Source organism: Carica papaya, chromosome 7, assembly GCF_054855325.1.
Source record: "Carica papaya isolate Zhongbai chromosome 7, ASM5485532v1, whole genome shotgun sequence".
NCBI classification, from domain to species: domain Eukaryota; kingdom Viridiplantae; phylum Streptophyta; class Magnoliopsida; order Brassicales; family Caricaceae; genus Carica; species Carica papaya.
The window spans coordinates 27,528-48,150 of NC_142315.1; the positions used below are offsets into that span (position 1 = coordinate 27,528).

General features: G+C 35.4%; 3 protein-coding genes across 4 annotated transcripts; all 3 read right to left on the reverse strand.

Moving 5' to 3' along the window:
- Positions 1–3,820: 3,820 nt before the first annotated feature.
- On the reverse strand, positions 3,821–5,082 carry LOC110815899 (transcription factor DYT1). Its single transcript, XM_022043873.2, has 4 exons — positions 4,686–5,082; positions 4,440–4,607; positions 4,191–4,367; positions 3,821–4,039 (listed from the first exon to the last, which is right to left on the reverse strand). Exons 1-4 carry the CDS (start codon positions 4,884–4,886, stop codon positions 3,968–3,970), a joined length of 618 nt encoding a protein of 205 aa, XP_021899565.2. The 5' UTR covers positions 4,887–5,082; the 3' UTR covers positions 3,821–3,967.
- A 1,555-nt stretch (positions 5,083–6,637) lies between these two features.
- LOC110815906 (phosphoinositide binding protein) lies at positions 6,638–12,118 on the reverse strand. Of its 2 annotated transcripts, XM_088207366.1 has the most exons (5): positions 11,736–12,118; positions 10,969–11,137; positions 10,509–10,593; positions 6,944–10,415; positions 6,638–6,779 (listed from the first exon to the last, which is right to left on the reverse strand). In XM_088207366.1, exons 1-4 carry the CDS (start codon positions 11,847–11,849, stop codon positions 6,983–6,985), a joined length of 3,801 nt encoding a protein of 1,266 aa, XP_088063492.1. In that variant the 5' UTR covers positions 11,850–12,118; the 3' UTR covers positions 6,638–6,779; positions 6,944–6,982. The 2 variants fall into 2 exon arrangements, with proteins under 2 accessions (XP_088063492.1, XP_088063491.1); XM_088207365.1 differs by having other exon boundaries at positions 6,638–10,415.
- A 987-nt stretch (positions 12,119–13,105) lies between these two features.
- Positions 13,106–20,185, reverse strand: LOC110812118 (eukaryotic translation initiation factor-like protein). The gene is made up of 7 exons (XM_022038797.2): positions 19,858–20,185; positions 18,621–19,620; positions 18,015–18,208; positions 14,364–14,400; positions 14,124–14,188; positions 13,462–13,974; positions 13,106–13,383 (listed from the first exon to the last, which is right to left on the reverse strand). The coding sequence occupies exons 1-6, from the start codon at positions 19,956–19,958 to the stop codon at positions 13,500–13,502; spliced, it is 1,872 nt and encodes a 623-aa protein (XP_021894489.2). The 5' UTR covers positions 19,959–20,185; the 3' UTR covers positions 13,106–13,383; positions 13,462–13,499.
- Positions 20,186–20,623: the final 438 nt, after the last annotated feature.

The window sequence follows — 20,623 nt, forward strand, 5'->3', positions numbered from 1 at the left end:
TTAATTAGTTGAAATATTTTATGCTTTAATATCTATTATATTGTAACGGGTGTCGTCGATATTATATCTTATACTAATCATATAAAGTTAGACAATTTTATAATAATATAATCAATCTGATTTATTTTTACAATGTATTATTATGAATTAGTCATTGAAGAAACTTCATGGACAACGGCCTATATTTTAATTTATTAAATATAAATATAAATTTTAAATTATAATTTTTTATAAAAGAAGAGATATATTAATTAAAATTCTCAAGATATTTTGAAACTTGCTTATAGTTCACAAGTTAGGATTTTAAAATCCATATTGTACTTATATATAATTTAATTTTAATAATTATTTTTTCTAAAATTCTTCCTATGTTAACTGTTTATGTGATGTTCTAAACCTAGAATTAGATGCATTATAACGTTGTACACCTAAAAAAAATTCTATAAATACATAATATCTAAAACAAATTTTAAATTTAACTAAAATATGTGTTAAAAATTGATAATCAATAAGTCATTCAAATTGAAAATTTACCTCAAAACCCAAAAAAAAAAAAATTAAATTCCTTACATAAAATAATTTAACCCAAATACTAAATTCAAATATTATATTTTAATTCTCTACATAAAAAATTATACTAAATTCTAATTTTTTCATATATACATTATTTTTCAAAATTTGTAAATACAAATAATATAGCGAACTTTAAACTTAGTAAATTAAAAAAAAAATCAAAGATTTAATTGGATCAAACATATTTGAACAATGATAATATAAACACATTAGCAAGGAAACTTTATCAACAGAGTAATTTTAAAACATCTTTAATTAACATTTAATATAAACACATTAGCTCATGCCAAATTTCAGATAAAAGTCATACAATCTCTAAAAGATATGACCACATTATATCTATATAATAATATCCAAAACTATATTTAATTCTTGTAGTATAATTTTTACATATGTTATTGTATCAAACACAGAATTATATTTAATTTATATGATTTAGATGATACATCCATATCTGTATCGAAATTTAAAAAGAACATATTTCTAATATTATATTTTAATATATACCTTCATTAATAGGGAGCGATAATAATTAAATTGAGTCTAACTCTTTTTATAATTATATAAATACCTAATAATCTATACTAAATTATAAAGTACTGTATATGTTTTATATAAAATACAAATATAATTTCTCTTTAATTCATAATTAAATAACAATTAGTTTATTTTTTAGAAAGCATGTCATAATTTTCCCTCATCTTTTATTACTGAAATTTTTATGAAAGTAATTAAATAGATTAACGATAAATTTATACATATTAATAATAAAATAATATACACACAAATTTGATTCAGAGTTTGACCCTTGGTTTTTTTCTTTTTTCCCACTAAAGAATTATTTACATAAAATCTTGTATCTATTTAATTTTAAAATTATTATCTGCTTATTAATTTTGTTCGGTTGTGTATCAATTTAGCTTGAAATTATTATTATTAGTTCATACTAATTAATTTGGGATTGTCTTAATTTACACAATTAATTATATTTCTGTTCGGAACCCAACAAGTAGTATCATAGCCTAGTTGATATGTGGTGTAGAATTAATTGTATAAATTAGAATGAACAAATATGCATATACTATGATTAAACTGACAGCTTCAAATTATTCGATTTGGAAGACGAAGATAGAGAATCCTCTTTATTGCAGAGATATGTATGATCCTATTAAATTAGGAACTACAAAGCTAGTTAGAAATTAGAAGACGATTGGGAGAAAATATATATAAAAACTATTGGAACTATTTGACAGTGGGTAGATATTAGTATCCATCACTGTATAAGTAATGAGATTCATTTTCCTGCATTAATTTCTCATACAATCAGAAATGTTCGTAATAAAGGAGATGGAAGTGATTATGTGTCAGCACCAGTATATGTAAATGATGATGTTGAGTAGGGAGAATAGCCCCCTCCACCTCAGATTGTTGAAGAATTTCAGATTAAAAGGTCAAGTAGAACACATCATTTATTTACCAAATATCAAAGTTCTAAGTATATTATAATTATTGAAGAGGGAGAGCCATAGATTTTTCAATAAATGCAGAATCATAGATAAATGCAATAAAATAGAAGATGAGTTCTTTGAAGAAGATAAGACCGATATAGTTAACGTAGTGACCAAAATTCTTGACAAGCATCAATCCTACACCAAGACAGAAGGATTGAATAAAAATTGAGTAATAGATTTGGGAGATATTGCTAAGATTTAACCTAATGAAAAAAAGGTAAATTAGTAATTTAAAAGAAAAAAAGAGAGAAAGAGAGTGGTTATGCAGAAAATAAAGAGAGAAAAAAGAGAAGAGAAAAGGAAGGGATATATATATATACAATATATACATAGAGGTTGAGTGGCTGCCAAGAGAAAAGAAAAAAAGAGTTTGTCATTCTTTCTCATCGGTGAAATCATAGTCTACGTTAGCTATTTCATCTTTTCTCATGGAAGTTTAATTTAATTTAATTTCAAGTGGCTCTTCAAGTTCAGCACAAAATTATCTTCTACTTATTTTTGTTGATAGCAGATTTAATTTGAAATTTGATACCTAATTTTATACGCAAAATTTTGTGTTTATTTATTTTGAGATTATTATCTACTTATTAATTTTATTCGATTATGCATTAATTTAACTTAAAATCATTATTATTAGTTCTTGCTAATAAAATTGTCTTAATTTACACAACATTTACATCCTTACAAACATAAATAAAAAGACAAATATATGTAAATCAGATTTTATTTAATTTAATCAGTATAATATATGGTTAACCTTCCAACCAATATAATTTTGAACTCATGTTTGATTGTACTAATTAATCAGACCATTTGCAATTGACTATAATAAAATATGCTATTTTTTAATAGAGTTTCTTTAATGTAAAATTTCAAAGCTACATGTATGTAATGAGTTATATTTTTTCAGTTATTTAAATAAAAAATATAATTTACAATTTTTTACTACGTTATTCCAGAACGTTATAATACTAAACCATTAAAACATAATACTGTTACAACTTTACTCCCACCGTCATCTGTGTCTCTCTCTGTCAACTTTCTCTCTCTTCAACCCATGTCTTCTCCTCCTTCCCGTTACAGTTGCCCCCTCCATTCAAGACCACCTTCAAAGCCAAGGCCTACCAGGCGGTATCTTCCTGAAGACTGCGAGATCCTACAGTCTTGACGAGGCTGGGTGCCTAGAGGTGAACCTGGACCGCCCCTGCTTGGCCAAGTTTGAGACCAGAGTGTTCCTATTGATTTTGCTGATTTTTTTTTGGAAGGTTTATTTTTAGCCCTCGGTATTTGTGGAACTAATTGGGTATCTTCTGTATTTCTTTTCAAATCGATCTTTGTTGGCGAGGAAGAAATTCAAGAGGGAAAATGACATTTTTTCTTTAAATTTTTTGTTCGGGGTGATGAGAGTTTCTTGTTCAATTACCTGTGGAGTAAACAGAATCTAAAGCTAGACTGTTTGTGAAGGACTTCTTACATTTCTCTGACTAACCAGACAGAGAAAAAGCTACTGATTTTTTCTGTTTTTTTTCCTGATATCAACTTCTCTTTCTTTCTTTTTGAAAAGTTTTGACGAGTCACTTTCAGCTTATACAGAAAATAAATGTGGTGTTCAAGAAGCTTGTGAGGAACAAGATGGGATTTCCAGTTCGCAGATGGGATGACATTCCTGAATCTAAAAGATCAATTTTTATCTATTGTTTTTGTCTTTTCTTTTGTTTACTTGAAGAAGAAAAATATGCGGTGAAGTAGATACTTGTGATATATAAGTGTTGTCCATCCACATTTGAGTTTTGACTAGTAAGACTAGAATCACATCAAACAGAGAACAGACTAGAAGAAACTCAGAAATGTTGGCTGGTGCTTATGCACTTCGATGATGGAGCTTATACGCTTGCAATGATCTCCAGCAGCAAATCACTAGCTTGGTCAGCTGTGAGCATGTCACCATAATTTCCCTGAAACCAAACAGAATAAGGAAAACTAATTAGAAAATGCGATGGACAACACTTATTTTCTGGTAGCCAAACCTGCACACATACTTTTGATATGATCATCTCCTAGTAGTATAAGAGATAGTTTATAGTTGAATCTACGTGAAAATGGTACCTCTACACAACAGGAGATCAAAATTGCTCCCCTGAAACTGGTAACATGTATGTCAGTGAATTCATAACCAAGGAAATTCATGGCCTCCACCAATTTGGTAAACCGACCTCTTCTCTTCTCCAAGAGTATCTTTATCCATAACTTATTGCCATCCATATTGGTTACCTTAACATCTTCCTACAAAGAATAATCAGCTTAGAACAAGGACAAAGCATATCAGAATTAGAAATCCGGGTTCGTGATCACAACCTTCACCCCCCATTTCTTCATTTCCTCCCCAGCATTAATCTCGGGTTTGGGGTCCTCTTCTGATGATAATGCCTCAATTTCAAGAAGTTCCTCACTAAGATCTTTCACATTCCTCTGCAAAATCTCAATGTATGTGATTGCATCCTCTATAATAGTTGCTTTATTCATCTGGAACACCAAAAAGAAATTGTAGTCAGAAAATTATATAAAGAAAAAGTAACAATATGGTTTCAGATAGGTAATTGCATTTGTGATAATTGGGACTGATGCTCGTAGTGTCAAGAGTCTGTCACTGAGCTTCTCCCTCCTCCTCCTCTCCGCATGAAGGTTCTTGGATTTGAAGGTTGTATCATCAACTTCCGCCATTCTTCTTCCTATTCTTCCCTTAATGCTACTATGGACTTCTTTTATGGGTAAATTAGCAGTGATAGAGCCTACAAATTCCATTTCATACGGTTTTTAAGGTTGTTGTTGGTTATACCATATATTATATATAGTTGGTGCTCACAAGGGTAACATTTTAAAGAAAGGGAATCTTGATGATAATGTTTGTTGAGCATTCCTAAAATGGGAAGCACAATATTTTTTTAAGTTAAAAATAAATACTAAATATGTCGATGTTTAACTAAAACTATATAATATAAATTGAGTTAAAAAATGATTAGAATAATTTAATTTGAATTTATAATTTTAAATAAATAGATAAATATTACACATTCAGTCAATAAATAATTAATATAACAATATTTATATGATTTTTCATTTCACCTATTTGACTTGTCAAAATATTTAATAGTATTCAATTATTCTAATTCATAGATATTGCATTACCATCGTCCTGAACATCAATGAGAACACAAATAATAGCATGTAAACTAAACCCTATTTAATTTACTCAATATGGTATTTAATCTACCTTTTAACCTATATAATTATTTACTAACACTAAATTTCAATATCTAATTCTACTAATTACTCTGATTATTTGCAATTGACTTCAATAACATATACTTTTCAAATGGAGCTTTTTAAATAAAATTCCTAAACTGTGTGTATTATAGAATTATATTTTTTAGTAACTTATATGAATTTAAATCAATGATAAAATTAAGGACATTGGGTAATTTGGGGAATAGGAAATTTGGGGAATAAGAACTGCAAGCTCATAGTTTGGACATGTCTTGACTGGGTCCCACTTTTTAAAACTCTCTCTTAGCAAAATCTCAGAAACAAAAACTAGTATCTGTCCTCTAACGCCTCAAGCATGCCTCTCTCCCCGTCACCTTCCTCTCTCTCCAACCTGTCTTTTGCTTCTCCCCCTTCCCCTTACAGTTACCTCTTCCATTCAAGACCTCCTTCAAGGCCAAGGCGTACCAGACGGTATCTTCACAGAGACTGTGAGATCCTACAGTCTTGACCAAGTTGGCTCCCTAGAGGTGCACCTGGAAAGCCCCTGCTTGGCCAAGTTTGCAGACCAGAGTGTTCTTTGTCAGTGTGGTGAGGGCTAACCTCAGCTATGGTGGACTCGTGGGATTTTAAGGGTTGACTCAGGAAGCTGTAACAAAGTAGGAACTGCGAGAGAAGAGGCAACATTCATATTAACACAAGAGGAACAAGAAATAACAACTCAAACCCGTGCTACATTTGCTTGGTCCCAGTTAGTAGCAAGTGAATAGTTAAGGCCACTAGTTCTGGTTTTTGCCTCGATGTCAACACACTGTAACAGGCATGGATTGAAATTGTAATATTAAATCACACACAACAAAGAGTACAAAAACAAACTAGAAGAAAAAGAATTATCTGAGAAACCTTCTTTACATAATAAGCTAGCTGTCCTGTGTATCCCATGTTTAACTTTCTGAAAAGCTGCATCCATATAAATTATGATCAAGAAGTAAATATTATTTGCTAATTCTTATAGGGTTTCCTAGTAGCGATGATGTTGTAATGAATCATTAGGATGACGTATTTTTCATCAGTAGATATAGTGTTGATAATGAGCGTTGTGAAGAAGAACGTAAGACTTAGTTATGATTGCATCTATAACTTCTATCCCTTTTGTGCCTTCCTTTCCAATAACTCATCATTCTTGAACTACCGCCTACCTGTGAATATATACGGTCGACCAATTTAATTTCACCTGTCCTCAAAGCCAAAGAATAAGATTGTCGCTATCTTTTATCAAGGAGTTTCAGAAATAAATCGAAGTGAATATATAAAATTGCTGAACAGAATACTTCTTTTACAAATAGAGCCTGCTAACTTTGGAAGGACTCCAACACCAAGGTCAAGCTCAAAATTGATTGTTCTTTGAATAGCACACGCATCATCAACCATCATCTGTAAACAAAATAAAGTAAAATGTCGTCCTCCATGTATATATTTTGAATCAAGACATCAACTTTATGACATTTCCTTAAATACCATACATTACAGAGATAAATTCCAATGGACCAACACCAGATAATAGTAATTAAATCACCCAATCTCCAATATCCCCCTACCATCTTGTTCCAGGCCTGTACTAGGAATATTTTCCATCTTCAAGTATAACCCAGCAAATTCAGTTTCTTTTCGTACAATTTGGCCCGTCGAAGAGCATCCAATGCCTCAGCTTGTTTTCCGGAACGTTTCAAGTTCACTGCCTTTACCTTCTCAGCCTTGATCCGCTCTTCCAATTGGATTCTCTCTTGGCTACAGTCTCCTCTCGTAACAGGTTCAGGTTTCCCAGCTGCTGGTTTTTCTGGGCTTTGTGATATCATATTAGCCTCATCTAATCCAATCGCCTTCAGAGCAGACAAAAGTTGAGGATCCAGAAGATCTTCAATAACTACGTCAACCATTTCTGGCACACTGGCAGAAGATTTTGAGGAATGATTACCCAACTCATCCAACTGGGCCTCAAGTGCTTTGGCCAATTCAAACTCAGTTTCTGCTTCTTGCAACCGACCCTCCCTTCTCAATTTCAGGGCTTGACGCTTGTGACTGAGAGATTGTTGTTGCAGCTTGTAACGGTCACGCCCAGACAATGGTCTTCCAGCCGAATTAGATGCAAGGCTTTCTTTTTGCCCTGTGGAAGGAACACCTGGTGCAGACGCAGATACTGAAACATCCTGTCCACCAGTTTTCTGCTGAAGACTATCTTCCTCCAGGCTCTTCTCCAACAGCTTTGCTTGACGTAATTCCTCTCGTGCTTCAATCAATTTCCCTTCTCTCTTTAGAGCAACTGCCTTCCGCTTATGGCCCAAAACCTCTTGTCTCATTGAATCTTGGTTTGTTTGAGGAGTAAATCTATTTATGGAACTTGCTTTATGCTCATTAACATTCTCATCCCCTTGAGCTACTTCCTTTTCTTTAGTTGCAAGGACATTGTTGAATTTTGTGTCTTCCTTTGAACTTGCAACGGATACTGACTGAGTCTGCAATGCAGCAAGAGGAGAAGCAGCAGAACCAAAATTGCCTCTATCTTTTCCAGCTGGAATTTGAAAACTCATTAAGTCATCGCTAGTCAACAACTCCATCATTTTCACAGATTGACAAGATGGATGAGATCTGGTGACTTCAGCTGATCCTACATCAACCAAAACACTCATTTCACCACACTTATACTTTTCTCCAAGCAAAGAATGGTTATCATCAGTGGGCTGTAAAGTACCCTGAATCAAAGTACCAGAAGTTCCAAGAGGAGAATTAACTTTGTGCATTTCCTGCCTTCCTAAATCCAACAATGATTCAGAACTGATATCTCTTACGCCACCAGCTAAGCTAGAGATGTTATCAACTCCCACCTTGTTAGAAAGAGTCGAATGCGTCTCATGGCTAATAAATGATTCATTGTTCCCAGATTTCTCATACCTTGAAGCATTCACCAGAATCTCATTCTTGGGCACTTCTATTTCGGCCATTTGGGCTTCTAGTACCTTCGCCATTTTCAATAATTCCTCAGCCTCTTCAGTATTCCCTTTACGTCTATGGACAAGAGCTCTTCTCTTTAAATCCAGAAGTTCTCTTTGGATCTCTCCTTTACTTTTTGATGGCACAGATGAGTCCATAGAATGTGTAGAATTAACAGCAACTTGGTTGGCAGGAACTTTTTGCAGAGTTACAGGTTCAAGGTCATCATCCCATCCCAAATCTTTTAGCACTGATAATAGCCCTGGGTCATGCATATCTGCTTCGGTAACAATATTTTCTTTATCGCCATCATCAATCGCTGTTTCAACAGCAGGATTAATGAATTTGTCCTTCTGCCAACCAGAGTCAGACTGGAAGTTCTTCATTGCTCCCATTTCTGCCATCTGGGCCTCTAATGCCTTGGCTAAAGTCAGGAGTTCCTCTGCCTCATCAGACTTTCCTTCTCGTCTCAAAGCAAGAGCCTTCCTTTTCAGCCCCAAAAGTTCTCTCTGTATTTCAGCTTTACTTCTTTTAGATACCACAGTGGGGATGCTAGGAGCAGTATTTGCTTTGGAGGTTTCGGATGTTTGGTCAGAATGATCATCTCCTTGCTTCCGAGGTTTTACTGAATGGTCTACAAGTTTACTATCTTCGTCATTCCATCCTAAGCTTTCTAAAGCTGAAAGATATGCAGGATCATGCATTTCTTGATCCGTTACATCTAGTGCACCTTCTCCAACAAGAAGATTAACAGATATATCAGGATGCTCATAAAAAAAATCTGGATCCTTACTTCCAACAGTCACCGAAGCAGACTTCACATTTAAGGCATTGTCCATCTCCTCAAGCTGATGTTCAAGAACCCTTCCTTTTTCCAATTCTTTCTCTGCCTCATCTAGTCTTCCTTCCCTTTTTAATGCAAGTGCCTTCCTTTTCAAAGCCAGAAGCTCTCTCTGAATCACCGCTCTACTTTTTGGCACTGGTTTTGGGCCCACCTCTTTCTTAGCGTTAACTTCAGAATTAACCACCTTAGCAGACTTCAATAGCATACTAGTTTCAGGACTGAGATTCTCAAGGTCTTTTTTGAGCAACTTTGCCTTCTTTAATAGAGCCACTGCCTCTGAAACATTACCTGCCCTTTTTTGATTAAGTGCCTCCCTTTTCAATGATTGAATTTCTGATGACAGGGTTTCCCAGTCAATAGATGCAGACATATTTTCACGCAAATTAGAATCCTCGGTCCAGCCAAATGATTTTAGAGCAGCAGCTATTTCTGGGTCCACCATATCATTGTCTGTAACTTCAAAATTAGCATCAACACCAAAATCATCAATTTTTCCCACAAGGTGGTCAAGGTCGTAATTATGCTCCCCTTCATATTGAAGTGATAAATCATATGGTTTGTCATCATCCATGCCAGAGATTATTGCAGATAGTTCATCATCAGAATCTTCAGCAGCTCCCAAGAGTTCCTGTTCTTCAAGTTGCTTCTCTAAAACTTTAGCTTTCTTTAATTCTTCCTTGGCTTCTGCAAGCTTTCCTTCCCGCTTCAACATAAGAGCCTTTTTCTTATGAGCAACAACTTGAGAATTGTCAATGCCATGATGACCAATATTTTTATTCGTCCTCTGAGAAACTTCTCCAAGAAGGGACGAGAGTTCACCCTCCAAGCACGAACTTGCTGGTTTTTTAGCTTCATCATGAATATCCATATCAGACCAACCCAAGTCCCTGAGTTCTGCAGCAAAATCATCCTTTTCTTTTCCCACCTGAGGAAAAAGCTTGCTTCTTCTGCCAGATTCTTTATCCTTATTCTGAATCTCAGCCATGCTGCCAGATGTTAATGCCCGTTTATGGTTCTTTCTTATGGCTATCTCTAAAGCCTCAGCTTGTCTCTCAAGTTCCTTCCCTCTCTTAAAGGTCTTCAGAGCTTCATCAGATTTACCTTCTCCCTTGAGAACTTTATACTTCTTTTTTTCTTCCAATGCCTTTTGACGCAATTCCTCAGGACTGACTGACCCTACCTCATTCTGGATATTCCTTATTTCTTCAATAGACTGACTTCTATGTATTTCTCGTCTCCTATCATGTGCAACAGTTTCTTGAATAGTTAAATAAGAAGTATTGCTACTTGTCCTTTGAATACTAGATATCATGTCAATAATTGATGTTTACCTTGCCGAAGAAGATCCCATTATCTCACTTCCCAGAACCTGGTCTGCATCGTCATCCTCATGCTTCATTGTGAGTTTTGAACTACCTGCACAAAATGTACTTGAAATGAAGGAGATGATAACATCAAATATGGAAATATAAATATGATTTAGGTAATATTCAGTTGAACCTATGAAAAGTACGAATTAGTAACAGAAATTTCAAGAATACCATAGATAAGTTGTTTTAGGGCATTAATAGTTTGCAGTGCTTTTATCAATCCAAAAAGTCCATTGATAGCAGAAGGGTTCTTCATTTACAAGTGACGAATATAGAAAACCCTAAACAACATAAACGCCAATGCCAAAACTACATGTCCAAAGAAAACTGAAAACCGTTTAAATCATGTAATTATAGCATAGAGGCACCGGAGATGAGAAAACTAAAAAATAAATAAACCACATCACTAGAAGAAATGTACCTCTCCCAGCTCTATTTTTATGTCCGTAGCGCATCTCAAACCGGGCTGCCTCTTCTAGCTTCTTACAAGGTTCACATATACGCACAGGCGAATCACCTTGTCCTCGCAGAACCATTCTTTGTTGGGTGCAGCTGTTGCAAAAAATACCCCCACACCTCCGGCAATGGTGCTGAAAATACAGAATGAATTTATCAAAGGTCAAAGAGTTAAAATTGAGCACACAATTGCTTCTTATATCAAAACCATAAATAAGATATCAACATCGGATTATTATCATTATTTTTTTAAGAAAACGATATCAACATCGGATTATGAAGAGTATGCATATCTTCATTTATAATTATCAGATGACAAAAAAGAGTAGAAAGCAGTAAATTTGGTTATCTCTCCCACTCTCCGTATGGACATCCGGGGGGGGCTTTACTTGTAGCGAAAAGAAATTAGAGGCAGAAAAAAAGAGCGGAAATTCCAATCATGTAGTACCGATCACTACACCGATATAAATAGTAAATCCTCAGCATAAGTATTTCTTTAGCCATTAACAAGAAGAGAAAAATGGCAGCGGCCAATGCTAAGTAAATTAGACATGTCATCAGTTCCTTCCATCAAAATCGACCCAAAACACTCAAATAATCATCAAGTTCGTGACCAGTATGGAAAACCACAAATTTTGTGCCATGGATATTGAATAAAGAACATTGGAATTGGCCAAGAATAACATAAGGATGAACAGATCAAAAAGGAGATTGAAGCCAAAGAAAAAGAACCTTGCGATTAATGAAAGTGAACAGAGAAGAACATCCTTGGCAATGCGAAGCATCAACCACCCAATTATTCCCCCTCGATGATGGCTTTGGCGGCAAGCCGATCTTCTCCAACATAGTCTCCTTTCTTACTTTTATCCTATTTTTCCGGGAAAACCGAAAGCCCGTACCTTGCACGTAGAAATTCCTCACAGAGGCTTGCCTTCTGTTTACCAAATTCGTAAACAGTATCTATTTTTGTTTTGGGAAGTAAAATTGATGTAAGAGAAGGCAGAGAGAGGAAATCTGCGTGTAGGTTGATGGATTAATTTGACGACAAGAAATAGGAGCGAAGAGGTTCGGTCAAGAGGAAGATGATGTAAACGACGTCGCTTTCAATGGGAACACCAAAAATGAAGCTGATACACGGCTTCCTAATTGGAGAGGGGGAATAGGCGCGGATTAGTACTAATCCGCCTCAAACTACCAGTATTACAATATAATATATATTATAGTTTTAAAAAAATTATTAAATGTGTAATAATTCTTACCCAAAAGTTTTTTATATATCCTACTTAAAAAATTCACAAGAAAAATAAAATAAATACATCTAATATAATTATATATTTCAGTAAACACAAAAAAAAAGTACGTCCATAATGCATGTAAGAAAACTAGTGTATTATACCCACTGAGTTTATTAAATTTTTCACAGCAGTAATTGTAGTTATTAGTATTGCAAGCAATAAGTTGATTTGAAGTTTTATTTTTTTTTTCATTTAACTAATAAAATATTAACGCTGCATAAACTTCTTCTCGTAATATTATTCTCTATAACAATATCCAAGTGCTGTATTCATTCGAATATCAAGATATAAATCTCTAATAAATTTTTATTCTCAATAAAATTTTTCTAAGGCTTTGGTTTTGAGCCATCTCGGTTTTACATCACTTGTTTTAAAAAAGAAATAATTAAATATTTATATTTTGGTTTATTAATAAGAATAAAACATACACAGACATTTCCTGAAAGAAGCTTACCGTATGAACTGTAATGCACCAAGAGCAAGACCCGTTGAAAGAACGTTACTGCCTCCACTCACATTTCTCTCTTTCTTTTCAATTTTCATCTCTTAATTTCTCCCATCTTTTCTCTATTCTCCAAATGTTGTCGATTCATTGTCTATCAAAATTGATAACACATCCGACTTTTCTTGGCTACTGTCCTGAAACACCAACCCTATTAATTTTACATGTTTCAACAGCTCACATTTTGTCTAAAGGTTCTCCCAGATTATCAGCATCTTGGAGAATCCCTACATATAGCAATTGCAGTTATCATCTTCAAATACCCATTATTGCCCATCCAACATAAAAACCTAAAAGCATGAATATTACCAAATAAATTGTTATTAAAAAAATCAACTCCTCGTATCAGGAATGCAGATAGTAAGAGCCTAATGCTACAAAGGCCTTAATTTTCAATTTAATTGGCCAATGACACTTCTTGAAAGATGACAAACCAAACCGTCATTCAGAGGCGGAAAGATAGAACCCAAAAAAGAAAAAGAAACAACAAATGGGATGTATGAATGAGAAGATGCAACCCATCTGCCACAAACTACATGCTTTATCTGTATTGCTTCCTGAAATTTCTGAAAAGGTCAAGTACCTGCACTTGCATAAAACCCAAAGGTAGAGTACCAACATTGTCATCAAATATGGAAAATACCACAAGTAAAATCCATACCAAACTGCCGCTCAAGTGCCCATCAGACCGCAGAAAAATCAATAACCATTAATCTGCCTAGGGGTTGGGTTCATAAGCCTAGAAAAAGGCATCTGGTTTCTGCCAGTAACGCTCCTTTGCATAGGGTGTCGATCGTCTGCTTTTGGATGTGATAATGATCTTGAAAATGCTTGGGCAAGCTCCACAGCTGAAGCTGCTTTTCCATAGCGCAGGCCATCAGGAGAGGATGGGTTGGGCTGCTCGACAGGCTTTCGCCAAGTCTCTGGCGATGGGTGTCTCTCCTGCTGCTGCTGCTGCTGCTGTGGCTGTCTCTCATTCTCCCTGCTGTTCTTCCAATTCTCATGACGCCAGTTCCTTCTCTGCACATCAACTCTCTCAGAATCTCCGCGGCCCTCCTTTTTCTCAAACTTTCTTCCAGTCCTCTGATCAAGAGTAGCATTCTCTGTTCTTTCACCATGGCGTGAGGCAAGTGCATGGTCAGGAATTCGCTCAGTCTTGGAAACATATTTGGCCCTTGACGTAACAAACAGATTGAGTTAGAAGAAGGTGAGAGAAAAAAATAAAACAAAAAGAAAAAAGATCCATATTTTCTTCCTGTCATACCACCACCTAAAAAATGGCTATGCTTGGAATCCCGAGAGTTAAAAAGAGGTAATAATTACCTATCAGATTGTTGACCTAACTCGTGATTGATGACAACATCTTCAATCCCACGCTCCTTCAGAACCTAGGAAATCGAACAATAATGTCATCATGATTAGAAGTAAATCAACAGATAGTCATGCCAGGGAATGTCCAAGAAGGGATGAGAAGTAGCCATACCAAAGAAGGCGACAAGAACTTCTATCAGAATCAATTAAGAATATGAAAAACATGTTATTTAAAAACAAAATTACACTCACCAGTTCTCGAGGCCGAGCACCACCAAATACTGCATTTCTGCACATTAGTAACAGAGCATGAAAAACAATATACTAAAATAGGAAGCAGAATATTATCAAAGCAAAAACAAACGAAAATAACGGTTACCTATTTCTTGTCATTTCTAGAAGCTAATGAAAGGGAACAAACATATGTAAGCTCAGCTTGGAGGTGCTAAAATAAAAGGCCATTCTCAAGAAAGCTTACTTTCAATTCTTCTCGTTAAAATTTTGCAGTTACTAAATAGAATTCAAAAAGTAGAGGCATAATAGACTCTGGTCTATTTTCCTAAAGAGAGTAGTGAAGGAGTATATCCTTTGTTTGCTTGTGTTTTTGGCTTTGCTTTCTTTCAAAGCTCATTATTGCTTTTGAGAATTAGCATTTAATGAAGTATTTATTAATTGCCTTTTCCTCGATCTTTTAGTTAGAAAAGGCAGATATTGGCAGCTCTAAGGAAACAACAGCATAGTTGCTTCCTGATATTAATAATATTTTCTTTCACAGGAAGCAAGAAAAATGATCTATTAGTTCCCAAATAAATGCATGATGTTTCTAAGATATACCACAAGATATGCATAGATGTATTTATATTCTATAAAGCAAAGAAAATCTTTAATGCAATGCAATCTTATTCATTATTTTCCTGCAACATCTTTAAAAATATGTTATGGAACACAGATATAAGACACAACATTGATGTCAAACAATCTTTTTCTGAAAAAGATACATAAAAAGTTGTAAAAGAATTGAAAAATGAAAGACCAAGCAAAAGTTTAGAAGGAAAGATAGTAAACAATATTTATTGCATGTATCAAGTGTCAACAAAAGGCACCTCTGATTAAACAAAGCTTGGGGAGCTTCTTTGGTTAAATAGAGGTTGGATATAGAAGATGGAAAAAGCAACACCAGCATCAACTTGCATGCTTAAGAACAATTTACATCAAAGAAACTTCATTACAGAGGATTTAAAGTTTTTTTATAGAAGTTGAAACTTTACTCTAGAGAGAGAGAGAGAGCTATTAAAAGTAGGAATGAGGGTAAGGTGGCCTCCAGTGAAAAAAGTAGGAACAATGAGATGACACGGAAAAAACTACGAGATAACAAATACCTATTTGGTTGAATTTAATAATAAATTGGTTGAGGAGACTTACAACTTAATCTGTATTGAAAAGTTATTCTATTAATCTAATATATCTGTAATGTAATTATTTTGAAATATATAGGTTGAAAATACCCTTTTGAATAAAAAAACGAAGGAAATTGTCCAATAATTGGACCTGTATCTACATCACTTCACGCCCATTATATTGAATTTGAATTTAATTCAATTAGGAATGTATCATAAAAAAATTTCCTGGTCAGGTCAATAAGGTCATGAAAAGCATTTCAATTTATTTCTCTCTTTTTTTACATATTAAGGGTCATTTCCCCATGTAAAGGGCTGAGGACTCAAGCTCAGTACCCCACATATCGCAGGCCCCACCTGCAGGGCCAATGAAGTTACTGAAGGTGTAGCAGAGGTGCCATTGACCTTTAATGGTAGCCAAATAAATGGCTACCAGGTTACCAGTATCAAATTTCGGTTACTACAGTTAATTACCAGTGATTTAGCTAATTTTAGGATTACTTACGAGTGGTCCTTCCAATGTACTGCCTCTGGCATATTTATTTTCCTTCTTGCTTTTCTGTTTTGCCTTTTGGTTTGTTTTTGTTGTCATTTGTCTTATCTAGGGATAGAATTAGTAGAAAAGGCTAAGGAAATGCCAAAATGATGTATCACAAACATTTATGCACATTCCTGACTTCAATCATCAGAAAATTCTGTCTTTCTCTCTTTTCTCCCTCCTTTCTCCCTCATTTCTTCTTCACCTTCTTTCTACTATAAACCCTAACCCATTATTACCTATAAAAAGTACCTTTATCATTTTCTGTCTGGATACCCTAAAGTTAGATCAAACTTCATGTTGTTTCAGAAGAGATACCTATAAAAGTGACTTTATCATTTTCTGTCTGGATACCCTAAAGTTAGATCAAACTTCATGCTGTTTCAGAAGAGAGTAACGGAAAATCAAAGGAGGATTCTTTAACCTCTCAAAGATATGGGCTTGTTGACAGAGAACTCTTATATATCCAATTATTATGGGCTCTTTCAGGTACTTTTGATATGTATCTGCTGAAGGTGAGGGCAAGAATGAGAAGAAAAAATTATTAGATCAAAGAGAAAAGAAAAGGAAAGAGAATGGGAGGAAGAAGATTTGAAAAGACTTTGAATCGGAAAAAAATGTTTGATATTCAGTCTTACCATGCTTGATCAATGAATGCAAAGTATTTAAGCCTAAAGAAACCAGAATCACCATGAATAAAAACCCTCCACAAAAACATAGCAACAATGAGAAGAACCCTAGCCGCCCAGCACCCACACGACACTTCAATACACTCCATCTAACCCTAATTCCCCCAAATACCTGCCGGGCTTGTGCCACGTACCCCCCAGCATTCACCACTTAATACCATGCAGCCCATTTATTCCCTGCTTAAACCGATTGTCGATGCATGCCCTCTTTTTCACCAGATTGTTGCACGTGTTTGGCTCTTCATTTACACACATTAACCTGCTTTGGTCCCCTGCTCCCAGATTCATTTTGTTCTTCATGAGTTCTACTCGGTTCCCTGCTACCAATTCCATTTTCCTCCTCATGAGCTCACTGTGGTTCCTCGCTTCCAATTCCATTATCTCCCTGGTGATCTTGTCTCCTAACAGGCTCATTGAAGAGAACCCTTAGACACCTTGAATGATAAGGGTTTCTTCAGGAGAACCCCTCGAGCCCTGACTTTAGGGAAGAAACAGAAAAATTCAGCTTGTCTTCCCATTCAGATCCCATTTGTATTTATACAGGAATTACTCAACGTTTCCAAGGAATAGACAACTCTTTTTAGAAGGAACTAATTTCTCACATCTCCAAGATTTACTCATGGAATGGTCTCAATACAAAAATCATAGGAGAAGTAGAACCGGAACATAATTGCAAAAAACTTAAATGAAAAAAAGGTATCAAGTAAACGACAGTTTTCTTCCATGCGTATAATTAAGCCATCTCTCCCTTTCTAAACTAGACACGTGACCGGTAACTTGCCCATAATGTTTTCATATAACAATAGAATGGAAGACATGAGTATTGTATCAGAAATATAAATTAAGGAAAAAGATCCATGGTTGAACAAATTGCTTGCAACAACAAACCTACTTCTGAACAAGATGAAAGTGCAGCCAATAGCCAGGAAGAAAAACCTCAAAGCTGTAACATAGACCTTCACAACTTGTAGCTAAATTGATAATCCATACTAGACTCCACAAACCATAGCTAATATCAAAGTTACAATATTAAACTCTATTTGGGTCCACAAACAATGGGAGATTATAAGAAACCTATATTGTTAATTAAAATGCATCCATCTTCTACTTTATCGCCTTTATTTATTCTACTCCTAGATTACAATATTGCTAGAACATGCTAAGTTAAAGTTTTTGTTCATGCATTCATAATGATGTGAATAAAAGCATGCATGCATGCAGAAAACAACATCAATATAGTCAAATCTTTTTGAGATAAGTCCAATCTGGAATTACCAACCTTTCCCTTTCCGTGTTGCCTTCTAAATGTTCAAGTGGCTGCGACCTTGGCTTCAAATTTAGCTTAGGGCGGTCTACCATCTGGTTCACACTCTCATCAAAAGCCAAAACATGTTTTGGAGGATTCACATTTCCACGCAATTCATTACCAATCTCAGCACGACCATGACTAGCTGACTTACTTGGCAATTGTCCCTATGTGAACCAAAATAATTTAACATTATAAGCAGGCAATTCAAAGCAACTTTAAATTAAGCCTATCTTCAGGAACATATCAGCAATTCATTTTAAAATCTACACTTAATTGAATAAAAATTCAACTAAAATAGTACAAAAATTGATCTCCTAGGGAACTCGAACTCCAAGTGAAAGTTATAGAAGGGATTCTAAGATTCATTAATTTTGAAGGCATTCAGAATCCAGTTTTTAACTCTGCTTTGAATTTCTACCAGGTCTATTTTTATCATTTTATATGGGAACTTCTCACGTGCTCCTAGTGAAATTAATTGAGAGGTTCTAATAAATTCCAAGAAAAATTATTTATTTATTCCAAACATTACCTAAGATTCTTATGCGCACAGAACACAACATGAATTTGCATCATTACCTGCTTTAGATCATGAACGGGAATTTCAAGAGTCTCCAGTGGCTTTGTTCGCGGTAGCAACTTTAGCTTAGGGCGCTCTAATGGTTCTGAATGGCCTGTTGGCAGCATGTCAAACTCACCACACTTGTCTTCAGTCAGAGCTGGGTAAGGCCCATCGACATAAGTTGATGGTTTCCTATCTTTAACTTCCAAATAAGTGGGTAGACGGCTTCTTCCGTATTCTGGTAAATCTCTCCTCCCACCATGGACACCTTCTTCATTGCTCAGAGTCCTTTCAACATGACCTGCTAACATTGCATCAGAATATTCCTTTCCACTCCCTACATCCAGCCGACTGTATGAATCACCATAATTCCTAGATTGTAGGATACTTTCAGGATCTGAATACTTAATAACCTCAACATCTGGCTCATGATGATGATGAGAAGGCTTTGACTGCCATCTACCTGAGGACACTTTTTCAAGGGCACTGGCGTGAGCCAACTTTGAAACCGCAGTTTGTCCAGACCAGGCAGATTGCACGGGCTCAGTAACGCCCACTGCCACATCCCTCCTTGCAGCCCAGGCATTTGGATAAGAAACAGAAGCAGCATGCCCATTATTGCCACCTACATTCTGAGAAAGCATCCCGGAATTATTTGCATCAATAACCTTCCCCAAGTACAATGTTACTGACCCACTAGATAACGGGGCAGCTGTCCCCTGCCAACCCGATACCCTCCCGGTTGATACAGACTCTGGTTTCAGCTCCAGACGACTAGCCCTGAAATTATCATCACTAACCATTCTACGAGGAGCAGAGAGCCCATCTAAAGGCTTTCGCTCATCCTCATCGAAATTACGACCAAGATGTGCTGTCTGGGTTAGAAAAGGGGCTTTGTCATCGAAATGCCTAGTCGCGGGAGACGTATTGGGTCGGTTCCGGTGATCGGATCGAGCCACCGAGTTTCCCCATGATCCAGCTCTATCGTAACCAGAACGATCAGTAGACCTAACGACTCTGCAGAGAATATTTAAGAGAAAAAATCACCAAGGCCATAACTTGTGGATTTGGCACCAGTAATTATTTATACCCCAAACACCAGAAAGGCGGGCAGGCTTAGAAATTGAAGAAAAGTAAATGGATGAACAAGATCTTTAAAAAAAAAAAAAAACCAAAAGGTAAAGTATTACAGTAGGCAGAATTTGATAACAAAACATGAAGAAAATAGAGTAAATAGGGGGAATTGGAACTTACACACCGGGAGCAGAAGGGAGAGGGAGATCAGTCGGGATAGAGCCTCCATGGAAATCCTTGAGGGTCATGGTGTTGCCACTGAAAGCCTTCTTCTTCGACATCCTTCCCTCCTGATAAAGGACTGTGTGTGTATGTGTATGACAAAATTGAATTCTGGAAACAAGTAGCGAAGGAAGGAGAAGAAGATGCACCCCAGAGAGCAGAAGAGGAATCGCGAGGGCAAGCGCGACGAGAAGGAAACCGAGGAATGAAGAGGCAGCAGCAGGGACAGGCCTTGGGGGCTGCTCAAGTAGGGGACCATCCGGTTATTTGCATTCTCCTGTTCTCCTCTCTACGGTTCGTTTTGTTCGCACATCCTTCTTAAATCTTGCATGAGAAAAATATCTACTAGGACTAGGAATCACCACAGTAAAGGTTTTATTTAGATAATTTAAAAATATGTGCAACCTATTTATGAATTCACATCTGTAATATGATAACAAGTTAATTAAAATAACAAAAACTAAGTTAATATAGAATTTTATATGATAATATGGTTTTGGTAAATTTTAAAACATATTGCTCTATTTTTTTACATAAAAGTTTACATATATTCATAATTAACATAATTTACATATTTTTTAGTTAAATTAAACACAAATTTTCAAATAAATTGTAACTTAGTTTTAAATTTGCTCCAAACATATGGTAAATTCTTCTAACTCAGGTATTTAGCTTATTTTATTTTTTATAATTTTTATGATAATGCTTAATTTAATAAAGTTAT

Excerpts from the sequence above, each read along its gene's own strand:
- LOC110815899 (XM_022043873.2), bottom strand. The coding sequence starts at position 4,886 with ATGGAATTTGTAGGCTCTATCACTGCTAATTTACCCATAAAAGAAGTC. Across the intron at positions 4,368-4,439 it reads TGAAGAAATGGGGGGTGAAG|GAAGATGTTAAGGTAACCAA; the intron begins GTTGTGATCACG and ends TATTCTTTGTAG. Across the intron at positions 4,040-4,190 it reads TGATCTCCTGTTGTGTAGAG|GGAAATTATGGTGACATGCT; the intron begins GTACCATTTTCA and ends GTTTGGTTTCAG.
- LOC110815906 (XM_088207366.1), bottom strand. The coding sequence starts at position 11,849 with ATGTTGGAGAAGATCGGCTTGCCGCCAAAGCCATCATCGAGGGGGAAT. Across the intron at positions 11,138-11,735 it reads TCACTTTCATTAATCGCAAG|CACCATTGCCGGAGGTGTGG; the intron begins GTTCTTTTTCTT and ends CTGTATTTTCAG. Across the intron at positions 10,594-10,968 it reads TAAAAATAGAGCTGGGAGAG|GTAGTTCAAAACTCACAATG; the intron begins GTACATTTCTTC and ends CATTTTGTGCAG.
- LOC110812118 (XM_022038797.2), bottom strand. The coding sequence starts at position 19,958 with ATGTCGAAGAAGAAGGCTTTCAGTGGCAACACCATGACCCTCAAGGAT. Across the intron at positions 14,401-18,014 it reads GGCAACACGGAAAGGGAAAG|AAATGCAGTATTTGGTGGTG; the intron begins GTTGGTAATTCC and ends ACTAATGTGCAG. Across the intron at positions 14,189-14,363 it reads GTGCTCGGCCTCGAGAACTG|GTTCTGAAGGAGCGTGGGAT; the intron begins GTGAGTGTAATT and ends TCGATTTCCTAG.